The sequence below is a fragment of the Falco peregrinus genome, chromosome 5 (genome assembly GCF_023634155.1).
Source record: "Falco peregrinus isolate bFalPer1 chromosome 5, bFalPer1.pri, whole genome shotgun sequence".
NCBI classification, from domain to species: Eukaryota; Metazoa; Chordata; class Aves; order Falconiformes; family Falconidae; genus Falco; species Falco peregrinus.
Window position 1 is genome coordinate 38,720,495 of NC_073725.1, and position 21,424 is coordinate 38,741,918.

Here is a 21,424-nt window from a genome sequence, read left to right on the forward strand (position 1 = left end):
AGTGTGAGTGTGACATTGTTTGATTAATTGTTGGGTATTTTTCTTTAGCATTCAATTCTTTACTCCCAAGAAGAAATTCTTCAATGAATAGGAAGAAAAAAAAGAATACATCTATCTGTGTAAGGAATAAGCCTCTCCTTCAATCTCTTCTCCAAAAAATATGTCTTCTGTAACAAGAGAAGATTTTCATTGCCATAGTTTGGCTGAATCCAGTGGCAAACCTCTGTTAAGCCTTCCATCTTAGTGGGAAGAACAGACTATAAACTAATTACCTAAATTAGAAGTATAAAATATCTAAGCTAATTATCTAAGTCAAAAGTTTGACATGCAGAGATGTTTTTTAAGGGTCCTGATCTCATCATGAGCTCAAAAACATGTATTTATTTCAGCTATCCAGAAGAACTTATAATTAAAATAACCTATTATCTGCCATTTATGTTGGAGATAGTTGACAATTAATTATAATCATCCACTTTCACTAACTTTAAACAAAAAACAGTAAACCCCACAACTTGCCCCAGCACACAGTGTTCTGCAGATCACACTAATAACCAGCAATTTTTCAAAACTGAGCTTCTCCTGACCAAATACTTTTTGTGCAAGACTTTAGCTTTAGAATTGTTTTGATTTAATATACATACGCAATAGGAACAATTTCAGTTTTGATTCTGCTATGAGCAAATGGCAATACTTCTAAATGCTACTGCAGAAATCCTGATCTTAAAGGAATAAGTGATGATCGAAAGGCATGGAAAAAATCAGACTATCTGAAAAGGCTCTGGCAGTCGAACAGTCTGCAGCAGCTCTGACATACTGACACTACTACCAAGAACTTGATGTGTGCTGATGGAGAAGGAAAAGCAGACTGACTCCAAATGTTTACCTAAGACAGGATAGCTCTATCATCTGTTTCTAAAACTGTAATTTATAGTTTCTGTAATGTGATAAGCATAAAGTACAAGAAAAGAAACTGATCTAAGAAAGCGTAACCCCTTATTGTTATCAAAGGCTGTCTGAAAGTAGCTCAATTAACTCCAATTAGTTGCTTAATATTCAAGAATTTTTAATTAGAAGAAATGTACTGAAAGCAACAAGTTGTTTCCCTCCCCCTTAAATTTACACATCCTTAATAGTTCTTGAAACTTGATGCTGAAAATGACAGGTAAAGCTAACTGTAAAAGTACCTTGCATTCAAGGTTCACAGTACTTTTTGAATACCATGTAAATATGTTAAGGTTTAAAAATGGTATTCAATACCCCTACTACGTTTTAAGTTGAAAGATTAGTATTTTCTTGCTAAGTGGCACAAATCTTACAAAGCAGGTCTGACTCAGCTCTTCAGAAACCAAATCAAAAGTAAACAACGTAAGCTACCACAATGTTCACCACTCAATGCAGGTTGAGAGAGCAGATCATTAAAAACAAAACAACAAACCATCTTGAGAAGCCATGCTATTAATTTTCTGTTTACTTACAATTCTTTGCAGGCAAGTGATACCTTTACAGCATTATGAAGTGCCATGCAATGGATCCCCAAGCTTTCCAACACTTACAATGCACACACCCCACACTTGCCCCAGGGCTGAGCTGATCAGCATTGCCTTGCAGTAGGCATGAGATTTCCAGTTTCAAGTGTGTGGATCCTCCGTGCTCTTTGACACAAAACAAGCATGTCCCAGATCTCAGCTGGGTCACTCCTACTGACTTTAGTAACACAGCTCAATAAAATCTGCACAGAAATTTCTGGCATCTTTGCATTTCATTTATTTCTGAGTGTTCAAAGTTAAATGGCAGACTTTTTGCACAAAAAAATTACCAAAGTCAGCAAGTTTATTTACGATCACGTCTAACCTAATGCAACAAGGCCTTTATCAGGAATCGGTGTGTACTGACAGACAACTGGGAGAATGAGTCATTAAGCACAGAAAAGCACACCCGCTGTCACACCTCTGGGAACCTGAACCACTCCCTTACAAAAACACGTAAGGGAATCTGGTCCGCTCCCACACATTTTTACTGTGGCATTTTTCTTATCCAAAGGAAGATTTTCAGGAGGAGCTGCTGTCGGTTCCCAGGTGCTCAGCTGTGACTCTGTGGACACCTGCAGTCCTCTGGGACTAAGAATCAGCCCCAGTTTTGGGTGCCCAGCAAGAAGAGTCTGAAGTGACTAAAACAAGATGGCTCAGTGACTGCCCAAAGACAGACAAAGCAATTGCCAACACCCAGAAATTTATTCAAAGAAGTAAGCTAGAAAACTTCAGTAAATCATTCCAGTCTACTTAGGCAATATAGTCAAACAAACAAACAACTTGTACAAAGAGCTCTAAATGAATAAGGTGAGGAAGCTGCTGAAATCCTAGCATATTTTCAAAATGCTTGTCATGTCAGAACTTTCTTTTGAATACACAGACTTCCCTTTCCTTGACAAGCAATTCACCTATCTTAAGCATTGCTATTATGTATGCTGCTGTACACCTCTTTTCAAAGAGAGGAAGAAAAAAAAACCCCACAAATTGTCTTCTCTTTTTTTTTTTTTTCCTTCTTTTTTTTTCCTCATTTGAAGGGACAGGAGACCAAGCAAGGATTGTAAAAGTTGCAGGAATTACCTCCAACCAAACAAAACCTCACCAAGAATCACAGTTCACAGCTACCGTTTCAGTGAGGAGCTTGGTTATGTCTATTAGGAGCAGCACCCTGTGCTAGGCACTGCCACGTCAAGTAATTCCACTCCAAAGTTTGCCATTGGTATGCCAAACTGGGACATAACACAGTACATGTCCCCACTAAAGTAGTGCAGGACTGTGCTGTGACATTGTTTCCAGAACTGGGACTAACGTAACTGAACCGTAGCATTCCATGGCATCAAAGGATCAAAGCCAAAATAGGTTGGAAAGTCAGGCATGAAGAACAAAAAACCCAAATGTTCCTCCCATTGCTCTCTATCTTATTTGAACAGCTGAAAAATCTGTTTTTCCATCTCTGCACCATCAATCTCTACTGTCTCTGCCAAAAGACATATACTTTATGGGGAAAAAGCCCAAAAGCTAAAGTAAAGACAGAATCTAAAATACATTAACCAATACTTCTTTATACCAGTGATTCCTTCCATCTACTCTTCTGTACATGCCATTGCAATGCTTATACACTTCACTGCAGTGATTTATTTTCTACTGCTGTAAGGCACAGTAACTCTAACAAACATCATTCTAAATACTTGAGCAAGCCAGTTTGCAATGAAATATTTATGACTATTCCATGGTTATTTGCCCCCAAAAATCTCATTTTTGGAAGCAGGAGTATCGCTCAAAGCAGCTATTTGCATACACAGGACATTCACAAGCAACACTTAGGAAATGGCAGTATCATGACTACGTTACATTTTATGAAGATAAGGAAGCTGCTTAGAGGTAGATAAAGCAAGGAGTCCGAAGTAGAAGCCTCCCTTCCAAATCACCAGTTATCATACACTACATCAATCCGACTGATGCCTTATACCTACCTGGGGGCTTACTGGTCTCAGTGGACTAATATGAACATCATTACTATTGCAAAAAACACATTTCTGTTAGAAATGACAAACACAAGGAACAAATGTGTGTAGGTAACTCTACATACCCCACTCAGGGGAACTGTCAGTGAGAAGACACAGGCAGCTCAGAAACTGGCACTTGTTTCAATGTATTTAGCCTCATCAAAAAGGCACCTTAGCATTATAGCAAGGCTGAAACAATAGCAGTTCTTCCTCCCCATTTCACTCATCTTTCTGTGTTTTCCTTTTAATACATCCTGCTGGTATGAATGAAAAACAGCTTGTAGAGTGCTATTTCTAGGGGTTTCAAATTACTAGCTCTGAAGCTGCTGTACAGCAGAATTCTGTAGTGAAGCTGTTCTGTACTAACTGTGGAAAGGCTGAATATGAAGTTCAGATACATATATGAAGTTCAGTACAATGTAGCCAAACGAATTTTTGAGAATCATACAGTCCTCTTACCTCTCAGAAAGGAAACTGCACCCTAATCTACTTTAAAACAAATACTCAAAGTGCTTGTATTTTTTTATACTTCTGACTTAGTCCACAAGTATTTCATTAAGGCAAAGTAGCTTAGACACAGAAAACTGGTTACTCAATCACTGTAAGCTCCCACCACTTCCACCTAACTTACTATAAGAAAGCAAATAAAGACAGTTTCACTAATCAGTGGGCTCTTTTATTTATTTTTAACTAAAACTATTTCATTTTTATAACAAAAGAAATTTCAGAATGTAAACCAGCATCTATATTAGCAGTGCAGAGATTAACAAAAGCCATAGCTGGACAAAAACTCATTACTCGTATAACAATTTGAAACAGGAAGCATATTTAAAGCAGTAGCACCTAAAGAACATGCTTGCTTAGTCTTGTAAAGAATTAAGTCCCTTCATCATCGTCATTTTGATTATGTCATACAAAACATCCACATTAAAAAAAATGCAAATTACAAATACAGTTTTGTGTCATAAATACAAGGAGCAAGGGCACATTTACTTCCAGCTGAAGTGGTCAGGTTTGGTGGTTCTTTATTATTTGGAGCTTTTTTGTTTAGAATAATTACTTTTATTATATACGTTTTTGAGCAGCATACAGACATTGAATAATAGGTATCCCAGCTGAGGTGTCACATTATTACCCTGCGGTGAAGTTAACACAACTGAACACATGTTCCTATCTCAGCTATTTCGTGTTCACAGCCTAAAACATTAATCTAAACTGCAGGTGGATTTGCTGCAGTTTATGAAGTACAGTTGGATTTGCTATGAAGTATTAGATTGCAAAACAGCAGAGAAGTGATTCAGCTATAGCTAAGTACTGCTCAGAGGGAACAAGGACCATCCAGCAGAAGCAGGGGGTATGCGATACATGAGGAGGGATGCAGGGAAGAGGAGAGGAAGCGCTTTAAATAACTGCAGCCCTTTGGCTCAGTGGCCATGAGTCAGAAACCCAACTCTTTGTGTCTCAGTGGTCCAAATGAAAACCAAGACTGAACTTCTCTCTCAGGTACGGTTAGTATACTGCAAGTACAGTATATGTTAGAGAGGCAGACATTTCTTGCACACATTTCTTGCACCGCAATAAACTTAGAATAGAGCAACTCCATAAGAAGCTACAGGAAACGCCTCCAAGCGACCTCCATACTCTTCATACTGAAGATGCTACAAAGATGCGAGAAAGAATGTTAAGTGCAGCTCAACTTTACCTTGCCAGAAGTGGAATTCCCCTTCCACTTTCCTTTTTACTTCACAAAAAAAAGCTTAAAATTCAGCTGAATAATAATAAAAGTAGCATCCTGAAAAGTTGTCTGGTATAAACTAGACAGCACTAATTCAATCCCAAACAGAAACTACAGAATGTCTACAAAAAGCTGGAGGAGATGGCCTTTAAATCCTCCAATTATTCCTCTAACTCCTGACAATGAGTAATAGGCCTTCATCAACTTGGTATCCCAAAAAAGAACGGACAAAGTCCAAGAGAAAAGCTAGGAATAATCCAGTCTAAATTACTAAGGAGTCTTGACATAGATCAGAGAGCTCAACCTTCACAAGCACTGACAGTTTAAAGGAAGTGTTCTGATCTACATGCAATTAGGGCAGAGCCTTAGTCATAGATTCAGAACTATCAGATTCAGACAATCTCTACAAAAATAAAACACTGAAAGATGCTGCCATCAGGAACTGAAAGATGCTGCCATCAGGAACTGAAAGATGCTGCCATCAGGAACTGAAACGTAACAGAAATGATAGCCCTTAATAAAGATACCATGTATAGAAGACAATGCAAAAAACCCAAAATTCCCAACAGGGCATGAGACAGAGCCACACAACACAAACATGAATATTTTCAGAAAGTAATTTAGAATAATCTAAGATGAGAGGAGAATTTTGAGAGTAGTCCAAAACAGTCCATACAATCATGAAAAATACCCATTTGACACAGTAAAGTTTATCTTGACTTTCACAAACTCTTCGAAATAAGCAAACAATCAAAATCCTCATGAATCAAAGTCTTCTGGGTAAGAAAAAAAATCGAAAAATTTCCATTCATAGTATGGGACCAGCATAGTTCACAAGATACTAATAAAATTCACAGAATGCCTTTAAGTTAATAGCAGTCAGCTAAGATTTCTTCCTCCTTTCAAATCTTGCATGGAACACTGCTATTAATTTCAATTGACACATGAACTATAACAGCACTGTTAAATGACTGAGGAAGAAGTGTTGTTATTTTTCCAATTTACTCCTAGAAATTATTGTTTTAAAATTAATTTGACTGATAAAAAAAATTCAAGGCTGTAAAGCACTGTGAGGAACGGTGACTAAAGAGTAAGTTTAAAAAATTCCCACCATAGCTTGCCATTTTCCATAATCTTTAACTGATTCATTTGCAACATCTTCCTAGAATTAATTTTTCTGTCTGAATACACTGCCTTTGAGGTGAGTATCAAAATGAGTAGCCTTTTCCTGTTTTATTAAAAGCCGCCTGGGGTTATTAGTGCCTTATGCTCCCTCTACTGACTCTATAAGAAATGGCTCCAAAATCCTCTAAGAAGGCTCTCTCAAACAGCTTAGGATTTGGTATAGTACTTCAAATAATTAAAAAAGGCATGAAGTACAATAATGTGGAGTGCCAAATCCTCGTGAAAGTCAGAGTAGAACATCTGTCTTCTTTCTAAGGTAGAAGCCTTAGAAAATATATCCTTCCTGCAGCATCCATGGTATTAACTACTATACAAGCTGTTTATGATACTCTTAGGACATTTCTTCATAGTGTCTCAAGGGTTTTATAGTTAGGTGGAAAGAAAGAATTTCAAATTTCCATTTTTTTGTGTAGTTCTTAGCAATATTTCTTTATAAACTCTCCTGCTCAGTTGAATCCACAAAATCTATTTGTAATCTCCTGTTTACCCTTTGTTATGTGATGTGAAGGACAATAATCGATTACCAGTTTGACACTCACACTATATTTACTTTTCACATTTTGAAAAATACCTCATGAAGTGACCAACAGGATATAATCTATAAAATAGGTCAGGGAAATTTCCCCACAATTCAGAAATAACTTAACAAAGGATTTAGTATACTACTTCTATTGTCTTGTAAGGTGAGTGACCTTCAGGATGGCTTAATGTTTTGCTATTTTACTGAAGAAAAATGAGTCATCTATTGTGTTGGTTTTGAGGTCTTTTTTATAAACGATGATACCTACATCATGATACGCCACAAAACTAAGTCTTTGTCATTACAGACACTGAATACAAAGAGAGATAAAAATCTGAAAGCCACAATGAAATACAATTCCTAAATTTCTTACACCACCTCTATTACACTGAGCATTAACAAAATCCAGGTACTTACCAGATCAATCAGACTCTCCTGGATTCTGTTCAGTGTGGTGCGCAATCTGCTGCTACTGAGGCCCAGTCCTGTCGATTCAAACTGGAAGAAATACAGTCTATTTAAGCTGGGAAAGGAAAATTCATTGGTTTAAACTTTACAGTGATACAGCAAAACTTCAGTTTGTAAACAAGAGCTACAATTCACAACCCTACAAAATGAAAAGAAAATCAACAGAGGTGATGGCACTCAACACTGCACCAGTGTGAACAGAGATCCAAGTACCTTTCATGAAGATGACAGCTTACCATTTGCACCAACAAACAACCAGTATCCTTTATCGTTACAATACTGTATTTGGGTGCAAGACTAGATTTTCTCATTTGGGTGATATGCCCAGAATGGCGCACCACGATGCCCCCATTAAGACTTGCACGCACACCACATCCAAGTCAAATTGTCTTGACTTCTCTCTCAAGCTACAAAATTTCTTGTAATTCCTTATTAAATATCTAACTTGCATATGTAAAATTCTATCCATTGATTTTTATAAAAGTCATTATTATTTAATGCTTATAAAGATCTAGCTGAGAAATGTGCCATCTTCACGTCCATCGCTCAAGAAGTATTATGGAGCAGATGTTTAACTGGGATAAATCAATATAGCTACACTGATTTCCTGGCAAATGCAATGCATTATACCAGCTGAGGCTCTGATGGAACATGCATAATTATTATAGCTACTTATCTTCTACTTTTAAATAAAAAAAACCCAAAGAACAAACCAACACAACAAAGGAAGTGGAAATGTGACAGCTAAGAGGCTCACATTTATGTCAGGAGCCTGGAAGTATTTGAACACAATTCTGGTATGTGATTCGCACCAAAAGGCAATTCACTGAACAATATTTAAAGCACTGTTGCATACTGTATTATTAGACTATATATAGATAATATATGATATAATATATATATAATATAGATGATATATAAGTCGATATTATATATTGACAATATATAGATATATATTTTTCTATATATAGAAACTGCCTTTCAGTGCACTAAATCAGGGAAGGAACTGTTAGAAGTTCATGTCATCTTTGCTCCTTTTAAATACAAACCAGTATAATTTAGGTCCCCATTTAGCGCATCTAATGTTTCTGACTTAAGATGTTGTCTATCTGCCCCAAACCTCCTATATATTCAATGAAAATTTACATCTGAGCTGAATTCCCACTGGAAGTACACTCTGTTGGAATCTAGAATCTGATCTGGGAGACATAAATCACTATCCTAGAGTCCATGTGTGATAGAAGTGTTCACTCCTTTGTTTTTCCACAGATGAAGTAAGATTTTTTACAATAATTATTTAGTATTTTTCCTCACATTTTTACTGTAGAAATATCAGTTCTGAACTGCCTTTCATTTTGCAGGTATATGGGTAGAAAAAAAACCCAACACAACCTTTTTTCCCTTTAAGAAACACATCCTTAATTTTCCAAATTATCTTTTTTTCCTCCTTAACTTCATACAGTAGTTTTTCAAGATATGGCCATAACGACTGCAAAACTAAGACTGGCTGTTCTTCCTGTTAGTTAAGAACAAACAGAAAAAAAGCCTGCTTAAAGGAAAAAAAAAAAGTGTACACATATATATATTTAAAAGTATATTTGCAAGTTTCAACCATTAATTTTAAGAAACTTGCACCTGCACCATCAAAACTACACAGCACACAATGTGCCATTAATTCTTTCTCTTTCTGCCTTTCAATTACTTTCAATAGCTATCAGTAACTTTCACTCACTTATTCTGTAATGATATATTTCTTTGTTTAAAAATGACAAATTTCACATTTGAAACATACTGAATGAAAAGGAATGTAAAAACAAAGTTAAATTCCCATGAAACACAGCACATCAAGAACTTCAGATTTATCAGGCAACCAGTTACAGACTGAAGTCAGAATTGAGCATCCATATGTGTAAGGGGAGGGAAAAACTGAACAAACAAACAAATAAAACCCCAAAAAGATTGCTTTCAGCGCTCTTCCACATGACTTCACACTGAGCATGTCACTCATCAGTGCTTTGCTTGCAAAATAGTAGACAATTAAGTCCCACAAATTGATGACCTAGTAAGCCACATTAGACAATTTACAGAATGATTTTACTCATCACCAATTCTACATAACCCCTTACACTTAAAAAAAGTGTTTTCCATTAAAATGGTCATTGGTTTACAAATTATGTCTTATGAAAAAAAATATTAAACCACCTCAAATTTATTCTGCTAAGGAAGAGTGCTATGTGACATGTTCATGAATGTCTTACCCTTGAGTGAGCAGATACTAAACATAGGCAATTCTTTTAACTTCATGTTAGGTTGCTCCACAATTCGAGATAAGGAGAAAAGGCAGCCTTAACTTGCATCCCACAAATTAAAAAGGTTTTCAAAGAGCAATTCTTATTAAAATGGTGTGCAACTTTTGGCAGTGAAGAAAGCCAAATACTGACGACATAGGATAATCATTCTACAGAGGTCCGGAAAGAGCAATGACTTAGCATCAGGACCTGACACAGAACTCAACATGTGTATTTTAAATCCTTGGTTTTCACTGAACTCTGTACAATTAATCACTCTCCTTACGTGCATACTAACTTAGCATACAACACAAGCACAATATTCACAAAGAATTTCAACCATTTAAGGAAGTTATATTACCAGAATTTTTTTAAGAATCCCATTTGATGCTATTTTGTAAATAAAAATAAAATCACATACCACAACCCATCTCTACTTTCTAAAGGTTTATGACCACTACGGGGAGTGAGGACATTCAAGCAGCATTACAAGAGGGTTTATTACATTCATAGACCCTTTGTAAGCATTATGTTTCCTATGGAAAATCATCTGTCAAAACAAAAATTAGGCACTCTACAAAAACATCACAATTTTACCACCCATCTGCTATAATGTTTACCTGCCTAGCACTGTGCTGTTCTCTGTTAGAAGTAGAGAGTGAGGAACTCTGTATGGGCTTTAAAAACATAAAATGAGAGATGCAAAAACCATAAAAATAAATGCAACACAATGTGAGTACCACAGCAGCTGACTAAGTCAATGGAAATCAATTGTTTTAACAAACAAACAAAAGAAACACCACCCATCTTCTAAACACAAACAAACTGCAAATATGTTTGTTCTGCCAAAGAGAACAGCTCAAAACCATTTAGAACCATATGCTGAGTCTGAAAATCCGTTACAATTTGCCAACAGATGATGATGAATTTGGAACCCCATGATATTATTACTTGTGGAGTAATTTAGGGGCCAAGAGAGGAGAAAATTGTTTTTACATGCAGCTTTTCATAAATGCTTCAGATCAACTTTCAACAGAATTGTCTTGATATGTACAGACACTGCCAACAAGCATTTACTTCAACTACAAGACCACTCACAAAAACCCTCAAACTTGTTTTCATTAATGCAATTAATTTGACAGAAGAATACTAGATCTGAAAGTGTATTTCAAACCTCTTAAATCTAAGCTACTGCTTAACTTTCATGGTTCCCTTCTCCTCTTCCTTTTGCTATTCTTATTCAAGTCAGAGAAATACATGTAGGAAAATTCAATCACCTGAGACTCTCAGGGCTCCAAACCACCTGCAGACTGCTCCTTTGCGCCCCACTTTCTGCCACTACTTTTAGGTATTTCACGCTATCTTACCTCCCTTTCAAAATACTGCTGGAAAAGATTACAGAATCTATTCAAAACATAATAGGATTCATGTCCCAGCGATAATGGTGCTCCCAGTACTTATTCCCTTTATTGCTGATCTAATCAGGTTTTTCTTACTCCTGCATTCAAATGCATTCTGTTGCCACTAATTTTTTGGGGGGATTACATATTAGGTAGTACTTTAAGTAGAAGTCTCTTCTCTCTTCTCTATTCTCATTCTGCATACACAGTGATAACTGGAAATGAATAATGTTTCTACCTACCGTGTCATTTCGGCCAAAAAATGTATAGACTGCATACAGATAATAATCGAAGAGCTGGGACATGAAGTGGATCACATCAAATGCAATTGGTTTCAGAATATTCATCATCTGCATGTACTTCCCTTAAAAATGAAACACAAGATCAGTTTCCTCAGCACAAGCGCTACAAAGACAGAGCTGAGTTTGACAAATTCAAAACCAGCTTTACAAAGTTTATTATTTAGCCCTGAATATTGATTAAGAACAACTTAGTAATATTTTAGAAACTAGGAGGTTTAAAACCAAAGCTAAATATGATGACTAAGACACCACAAATGCCTCCAGACTCCTCCAAATGTGGATATTAATCCATATCAAAATGTCTTGAACCATTCTTGGCCTTCTGGTACCAAATTCAAAATACACAACGTTCTGAATCCTCTACAAGTTTCAGCTTGATTTAGCCAAAAAAATAAAAATCTCCTAAAGTAGTCTCCAGTAAGAGATATATACAGCCAATGAAGATTTTATGCATTAGTGTGTGTTTATATATGCACATACGGATATTTTCAAAACAACAGAAAAGCACAGTATAAAAATTATATGCCCAAGACCAGATTTTACCTAACAACTGTAGGAATAATGTAATTCACATCAGTGACGTAGCATTTCTGGCTCTCCTTCCTTTTTATCCTGGGGTAAGAAACCCAAATAGTTTTAAGACTTACGTTTGAAATGTTTCTAGAGGGACAGACTGACAGAAAAGGAGGGTACCAGGACCCTGGCACTCCAGAGAGAAGAATAATTCCTTCTCTTCCTTACTGTTCTCTGTGGTTGCACATTTAACTTGGGGAAAAAGGAAAAAGGAAAAAAAACACCCAACAAACAAAAACCAAACAAACCTCAGGACCTTCATCTATGTTATCTGAGTCAAACTGGATTTAACTCAGAAAGAAATTTTTCCCTACAAGTCTAGTTCACAGGGCCTATAGTTTTTAGTTATTTTGTATTCAGTATAAGGCATGGCTCTTTTCATAGGGTCATACAAGCAGCATACTTAATGAAAACCCTGATATTTCCTACATTTCCTGCTGGCTAGCTCAAAAACGACGTACCACTTGCCCTATTAGTATCTTAAAAACTAAAGAATATATAATAAGCTTTGGGTTATTATAGTAACAGACAGCAATTTTTAAACCAAAATATAAATGTAGTCCACCCAGCATACAGGATACAGCGGATCATTTAACAAACTGTCATATTCCAGACATGTTTTGATGTGACAGGTTGGAAAAAATTACGTAAGGGTGCTAAAATATTTTTTTCCCTGTAGTCAACAACACTATTTTTCAAGTTAATGGTGTGCCCAGCAAAGTAATTTACTATCAAGAGAGATACAGAAAATGTTGTTTCAGGGAAAGAAATTGAGTAACAAATAAAATTAGCATTTAGTATCACGTGGAGTTATTTGATTTTATTATTTTTTTTAAGCAATGACTTGTGTAGGTCAGTAAAGATAACATTAATTTGATACAACTACATACCTGGTAAGATAATATAGCACTATTGTGAAACTAATAACCTGACATTGCTACCTTCCAGGTTTCTACCTAGCTTAGACTCCCTGTTTGAATACTGTCCATCTGTGTCCCAGTTTGCTAACACACACAAGCATGTATTTTGTTATTTTTCAGATTTGACACAGGTTGCAATACTTAGTATTTGGCAGTTTAGCCCAACTGTTAATTCTGTGCTTACTTATTAATGTTTTGAACCACAGCATTATGAACAAATTGAAAAGCAGATTTTAAAAATTCTGTCTTCCAAAAGGGAAATCAAATGCAGCCAATTCCAGCACAACCCAATGTGGAAATTTTCAGACATTTGGGAAAGGATGGTACCCTAACCAAAGCAGCTGCCACCTTTGTATGTGCTATCTGAACATTCTGTATTGCCACAGGCTGATTCTTTTCCACTTACTCTGTGATAAACACATTTTTAAACTTGCCTGTAACCCATACATAATATCAGGGTGATGTGTCACATCCTGGACAGTTAGATTTCCAAGTATCTGTGCAGCTGGCATGAATATTCAAGGTAATCTCTTGGGCAGTACCTTATGCTTTTACAAAGGGCTATATACCGTACACTGCCCAAGTACTGTCCCTATAAAAATCTTCTGAAGCCAAGAACATTTCTCTATTACTACATCACTCAGCATCTTGACACAACAAGTATTCCAAGAACATTTCCTCCTAGTTGCTTTCTCTAACATTATGCCAACTTTTAATTTCTATACATTGTTACCTAGTTGCACTGAAGTTCCTATTTTGGGTGAAAAAAGCGTATATGACATTTCCAAACAGCACCAGCAGCCCAAATCCACACTGTGCTAGCAACTTCCAGAAACACTCGAAACACCACTTAATTTCAGCAACTCAAAGTAGCGTGACATTCTAGAGGCTCCCTGTTAACAGCTAGAACTGCTGAACATTTGCCAGGTTTCTTTTGAAGTATTACTTACAGCACTTCTTTTATTTTCAAAGACAGTAAGCAGAGAGCACTCTCTCTCAGACTAATCTATATAAAACTGACAGCAAAAACCAAAAAAATAAATAAATACACAACCTCCTGAATAACATATATTTGAGTTTTAGTGTATCTGCGGTCATTAGTAAAACAATTTCCTATGGAGTCTCACAATTCCAGACATGCAGCTTCCTACAACATACACTAGGAACATATTTCCACTTTGAAGGAAAAAGTGAAAAGCCCATTGTAATTACATAATTTTAGAAGACTCTATGATTTAGGGTTTTTTAAGTCTCATGAGGTTCTATGCTATGTGACCAATCACTCACCTCAGCTACAAGATTTCTGCCGTGATAATTGTCATCATCATTACTATTATTTTCTTAAAAAGTTAATGGTTTTAAAGCAAGCAAAATCTAACAGTTTCTTCCCAAAAAGCATTCACAACAAATCAGGCCAAAAAAGGCATCAAAAAAACCCAACATAAGAAATACCCATGATACTATTTCTTAAGTCAGAAAGCTACTAATTAAAATAAGAAGTAACCCAATCAATATACACAATGGTATGTTCACTAATTATTCTTGTTGACCTAGGTCAAAATATTCCATACAGATTTAATACAGGTTCATTCTTCCTTTTCATTTTAAGTCAACATGCAATGGCTTGATAGGAAAAAAATACCCTTATAAATTAATCTAATGGTTACTTTACACTGGAAACAGAGAATTACTTGGCTTATTAACTAGAGGGAAAACCAGATAAATTGAACTGTTCACTCAAAATTTAAGATAAAAAAAGTTACAGCAGCCCCTAGTTCAGTTATACACAGCAACTCATTTGTGTAGTTTATAAATGTTAAGTTACATTTTATTCACCTAGCCCTCATACAAAGCATACAGCACACAGAATCAAAACAGGTTATGAACACTGTTATGCTCATTCAGTGAGTACTACCAGCTTGCATAAATTCCTAAAAACTGAGGGAACAATTTCTGTTACTTGATTGGAAATTTAAATCTGCATCTTCACCTCACTCCAGACTCTCTTTTTTAAACCTAGCTTCCTTTATTATTTGTTTTTAACTAATATCAGGGAGCTGATCTAGATCTACCAAAAGTCATGCTGATGCAACATATAGGAGGCCAGAATAGCAGGGACAAAATGTAGCAGGGACAAAACCCACTCACGTTAATGCCACCAAACAAATGTCTCTTAAAACTGAGCTTTATTTTCAAGGGAAAGAACACAGAGTACAGGCTTTCTGCAGACAGGACATATGTATACTGTCCCCTGTTCTGTGTTAGGCCCCTGCTTATTTTCTTAGGTGCCACGCCACTGGTGTTGCATATAGAATTCACTTTGACCAACACTGGTTGCCTAGATCTCCTGTGCAGTCAATAAGCAGCTCCAGAAGGCAAGTCTAAGAGATCTATGCAATGACACGCAGACAAAGACATCCAGGACAGCCAAACGCTATCACCGTCTGGAGTTACCTACAGTTCCCCATTGATAATGGAAGGATCCTAGACAGCCATCTCGGTTGTACTCCTTGAAATTACTGTGACGTTCTGTGGCATTTTCCTACCCAAAAATCTGAGACAGTGCAAGACAAACTGGAGCCTTCTATGGCATCAGCAGACTCTTGTTAAAAGATGGGCACACTCCACAGCGTTCCTGTCTGCAGTGGGAAAACACAGGGGAGCGGATAGTACCTGGATCTCCTACAACCTAGCATCACACCCAGCCAAATCGGCCAAGCAACAACATGCTTATCTTCACATTTAATAAGGATGATTCAAAAGACAAGAGGCGTTGTGAAGGGTGGAAAAGCTAATAAATCAAATAGTCTGGCTAAATAGTGGTATCTTATTTATTTCTTCTGTAGTCATTGACCCTTAGTTAAAGAAATATGTCTGACACCCCTGTGGATAGTGCCTGGAAGAAGTGAATCAAACATTTGTGTGCTAAGGCCAAAAGTCATGACAAAAGATGAAGGCATTTTCAGCTTCTGTGGTAGAAGTGTAATACACTAATAAAAACACAGCGGAAAAAAAAAACTGTTTCACTTATGATATCGAACGGTAGGTATTCCTCAAAGAAGATACAAATTAAGGTAAAACGAGGCAGGGTCACTGCAATATAGAAACATGAGAAACTGCAAAGAAACTAGAAATAAAGAATGACTAGGACAAGGACAAAGAGGAAAACCAGACTTGTTTGCTCAGGAAGTTACATTAAGAGCTAGAAGTACCGAAAGTCTTGCAAAACTAAATTTTCCAAAGATAGTAAAAATCAGGAGTTTTCCAATTATGGAAGACTAACAAAAGCAAACCGAACCAGGGGGATGTGACAGAACAGATATTGAGACATACAAGACAGCTCGAAAGCAAGAATGAATAGTTTGTCTTGGTTTTCATTGAGGGCAATATACTGACAGTGAGAAAAGTGAGGAGAAGGGGAACAGAGTGACCAGTAGAACTGAACTAGCCACTTTCAACCACACTGAGAATGAGCTGGAGAAGAAATTAAAACAGTCAAACTACAGGAGCAAGGGAATCAGGACATAAAACATGGTCGTGAAATCAACAGTCTCGTAATCAGTGTAATAACCTGTATGTGCAATAAGCAGTCAAGACATGGGTTGTACTGCTACAACTGAAAAACAGCAAATAAAAATACATTCAGGTAGAGGGAAAACAGTAACTCAAGCAACTATTGATCCACTGCTTTAATTTATAGCATGCAGGACTGCAGGTCAAGATTCGAAGAAAGTATGGAAGTGAAAGAAGCAGAAACGCAGCGCAAAAATTAAGATAAAACTACTAATCATGGATATACCAGAAGTAAACTATACCAGACTAAGATATATACTCTTGTTAGGGAACCTACGTGATTTTCTAGACAAAGGACACAGTACATTTCACCTATCTGGGATTCAGTGAAAGTATTAATTTAATAATATTGCACAGTAAACAAGTGAAGTTAGAATTTTTTAAATTACTAAGTAAAAATTAAATTTTTATTAGTAAAATTAAAAAGAAAATTTTAAATTAGTAAATTAAAGAGAAGACAGAATGGAGGGTATTGAAAAGGGAGGTATCTCGAAAAGGAACTAGTGGAGTTCCCAGCAACTGACCTCTTTTGTATTTTCATGAATGACTAAATGGCACAAAAATAAAAGCTTGATAATGGAAAAACATAAGGAGGCACCACCAAACAGAAAAGGTTTGACATAATGTACAGGAGGAACTGAAGGACTTTGATGACTGCTGTAATAACAATTGGATGAAATTCAGTAGTACAAAATGTAAAGCCATGCATTTGGGGACTAATTAATTGAAAACATGCGTCTACAAACTAGCAGCTTATCCCTTGGAAAAAACTGGGAAAGTGAAGGACCTGCTGGCAGTACAAGCTCATTACAGATGGACTGAGCTGCCAGTACAAGGAAGCTGTGAGAAATCCAAAGAGGTGCAAAAGGGAGGCAACCTGTGCCCAAGATGTGTGATGCAACAGTGACACAATGCAGTGAGATCTCATCCAAAGTATTGCACAAGATTTTGGTAAGTCTATAACAAAAGCAGAAAAAGAACTGGTAAGAAAGTAGGGGACTTGAGCTTCTGGCAGATAAATACAGAGGATACTAAAAAGCTTGGCACATTTCATTTAGCAAATCAAAGACTGAGAATAAATAGGATTGCTTTCTGTAAAAGCAGCAGAGCAGTATGCATGAAAGAACAAGACGATCTGTTAAAGAGAAGAGTAAAAACAGGTGGATAATTTTATTTATTTATTTATTTTTACTATTAGGTTGATAAGGCTTATGGAATAGAATTCCTATTAGATAGTGTGGTGGGAACAAAACAGAAGTATGTTTAAGCTGGAGCTCAAAACAGGCATATTTAGAGGCAGTACTAAAGTGCCACATCTTCCTGTAGCAGGGGCTGCAGGAGGTCACTTTCCAATTCCATGTTCTAAATAATGCTATTATCACTCATTACAGAAACAATATGAAACAATCCCAATAGCAGAAAAAATGAATAATAAATGTAATTCCGGAAGGGGATAAAAGCACATATATGAGCTTTGAAAATAATGTTTAAGTTTGGAGTTATGGCCAGAGTCCACAAATAAAAAGACTCCATATGTAAAACTGGAAAACTAAAATTACAGCTCCACCTACTCATACACTGTTAGGGCAGGGGGGCAGGGGCAGGATGGGGGACGACCAAGTGGTTTGCATGAAAGGGCCACGTGTGATTTCTAGATTCGGTCTTAAATTTTCTTAGAACAAAACCTTATACAAAAAGGTAGCAAACATCTCTCTCCAACCTAACTCACAGATCAGTATCAGAAAATTTATGACAGAATAATCTCAGTGCTTAATTCAGGTCTATATTTTAGATGCTCCTAGAGGGAAAAAAGCTGTAAAAAAGTTTAGAAAATTAATTTCTGATTTAAACTGCCCTCTAAGAAAGCAAAAGGTACTAACCAGGTGTCAGAGCAGTGTTTTTTAAGAACAGCTTGCTCTGAAGTACCACAATAGTTTCCAATCACATAAACATTGAAGACAAACTTAATTAATATAACACACACAGAATTCCTCTCCCTTCTGCCTTATCTGATAAATTTAGGTAACTACTTCCCCTTCTCTAGAAATAAAACTAAAGTCAATAGCAGAAAATTACTGTCATACAAGTATCTAGATAATCAAATGGATGTCACAATCACAGAAAATCAATCCCCTTACACCTAGAATTGGAGGGTAGTGTTTTCATAGAGAACTTTTGACTAGAAAGGACCTCTAGATGTCACCTAGTACAACCTCTTGCTTAGAGCAGGTCTAAGGAGATGAGGCTGCTCATGGGCTTGCCCGTCATGTCTCGATCACCGCCAAGGTCAAAGATTCCCTAAACTCTCTGGAGACTACTAGGATCCATTCCAATTACTGAAATTACCAGTATGGGAGGGCACTTTTCTTCTAGTTGTCTACCATGTAGTAAAAATAGTTATTCTGGATGTGAGAATTTGAGTAACAAAAAGGCAAAAAACCCCAATCTAAGTTCTTACTTTTTTAACTATACTACTTTAAAATGAAGCATTTAATCCACCCAGACATATTAGCAACATAGAAAAGAAATAGATTAATGGTTTATCTCCACTATTTTTACACATTCAATCTTTTAGAGAAATAATCCACAATTATTGGTTAAAATCAATATAAGCCTGCAGATTAATTTTCAAAGTAAAAGTAACTTACAAGATATGACCAAATTTCTCTATTTGATAAAAACAAATTTTTGCTTAGTGCTTTATTTCTATTTTATTAACATTTTTGAAGAGTGGAAATAGAACCCAGGTAGGTTTATTTTTAAAAGCCTTAAAATTCATTTAACATATATGCTATAATCCATACGCTTGCATTAAAGTAAAAAACACATACAAAATACTACAATTGTTCTACGTACCAACAAGTCTTATTACATTCAGCGTAGTGTTTGTTAGGATAGGTGCATTCACTTTATTGAGGTTATAATCTGATCTCTTTCTGCTCCTCAGAGTTTCTCGAGAAACACTTTAAACAAAACAAAATATACCAGACGTCACTGCCTATTATATTTAAAGACATACAAATAAAATTTAGTAGAAAAGAAATCCTTCCTCCCCGCTTCTTTCCCATGACAGTATGTCTTCCAGTGCAGAATTTTATTTATGCCAAAGCATAACTGGGCTAGGAATCTAATATTTAAAGAGAGAAGCCTGGTCTAATTTACACAAAATTGTGCTAGAGAAAGGAGTTTCTGAGTTCTATTCCAATGCTTGAGTTCTGCAGGCCTCTGTCTGGCCTCTGCAATCATTTTAACCACTCTGACTCAACTTAATTTATTAAGTAAAGAAAAGGAAAACAATTCAAGCCACAACAAAACAGGGGCAGACTAGCAAGCTACAGCTGAAAATGACTACTTGGAGATGGTAACAATTTTGAGGAAGATAAAACTAAGAAAACATTAATTTTTTTAGTAAGTTGTAGTCCTGCAAGAAGCATGGAGCTGGACTCAATGATCCTTATGGGTCCCTTCCAGCTTGAGATATTTGATGATTCTATAAGAGAAACCTTCCGCCAGCTTCTGCAAAATTATATTCTTCCAAAAATTCAGAATGCTTCAATTTCACAGCACAAAGCTATGGACAGTGACTGTGGTTTGTTTTAATTAAGTCATTTTAATCAGTATTTCCATCACTTCTTTGAAATGAAGTAGTTTATGTGATGTATCTTATGAAATCATGCTAACGATACTTTATCCTAAAGAATTATTTTGTAAAAAAAAAATTTAAAATTCCTCTGCTTTGACCCAAGTGATGGCTTTCTACTTCTGCAGTCTTCTACATACAAATGTTAGCCTGCTTCACAAAGCCTGAATGGACATACATCTAAGCAGTACAGTGTCCTAGACAGAAATTTGTATTTCAGATCCTTTTAAAGGCTACAGAGTTGGCTTTAGTTTATACGAATATATATATTTTTATATATATTCATCAAAATAGAATATGTATATTCATATATACCTATGTATGTATCTGTACCTATGTGTGTATATGTAACATATACATATTGTTAAAGAAAAAGAGAATTTAAAATTCAAAATTACTTGCCTTCAAGCTATGGAAGAATTTAGGGGGTTTTTTTGATCTGTAAAAGTTTATTGGTGTTCTGCAAAAGCAGAAGCCCAAGCCTCAAACCATTTGTCTGCAAACAACTGCTTTTGACACAATAGAAATGATAAGTATGCACAACAGCGGTTCCAGAAGAACCTTAACATCTAATACTTGCTAATCAGTTTTCCACTATCTGCTTCAGAAAACTTTTATCCTCCTTCAAAACTTTGCTTTCTGAAGTTTTTCTGCAATAATGATGTGCAGTTTAACATTCCTTCCCATTCCAGAGATTTAAGTGCTGAGCCTTTCTAACTGTGCAGGTAGCATAAAGATTATTTGATTATTATTCCATTGTCATAGAGCATAGACTAAACAGAAAATTAACTAATTAGAGTATTCAGAGGAAAAGCATGTAAATGAGACCAAGGATTCACACAGTCTACTTACCTTTTCACAGGGGCATCTCCTGTCTGCTCATCCACATAATCTCTTTTCAACTCTTCAGGAACATCACTGTCACTGTCATACTCTTGATATGCACTTTTTTCTTGTTCATCCGACTCATACTGTTAAAAAAAAAAGGAAGACATTGACTGCCATTATTTTCCTTGTATCATTGTCACCCATGTAACACAGCAGTTTGGTCACTTCCTGGCTTTTACTTCGATCAGGATACAAATAACTCTGCTGGTTGAAAGGCTGCCAACAATGTTCATTAAAAATGCAGCAGGCGAATTACACAAAGCCATTTGTAAGTGCATTTCTAAACAAACTTTATTCTCAGATGTTGATTAAGAGTAAATATTTGCAACACCTTATTTCTCCCAGCCACTGATATTTTTTCTTCCTTTCTTATTGCTGTATCAAGTACCCACGTATCTGA

General features: G+C 36.1%; 1 protein-coding gene across 3 annotated transcripts in view; it reads right to left on the reverse strand.

Annotated features, from left to right (window-relative positions):
- VPS50 (VPS50 subunit of EARP/GARPII complex) overlaps window positions 1–21,424 on the reverse strand; it is a 93,373-nt gene that overhangs the window by 13,860 nt on the left and 58,089 nt on the right. Inside the window, exons 19-23 of one of the 3 annotated variants that reach the window (XM_055804655.1) lie at window positions 20,989–21,107; window positions 19,353–19,459; window positions 11,371–11,492; window positions 10,349–10,405; window positions 7,390–7,470 (exon numbers count right to left, since the gene is read on the reverse strand). In XM_055804655.1, coding sequence (XP_055660630.1) covers window positions 7,390–7,470; window positions 10,349–10,405; window positions 11,371–11,492; window positions 19,353–19,459; window positions 20,989–21,107 — 486 coding nt within the window. Of the gene's footprint in view, window positions 1–7,389; window positions 7,471–10,348; window positions 10,406–11,370; window positions 11,493–19,352; window positions 19,460–20,988; window positions 21,108–21,424 lie in introns of those variants that run through there. The other 2 variants (XM_055804656.1, XM_055804657.1) reach the window with 2 other exon arrangements.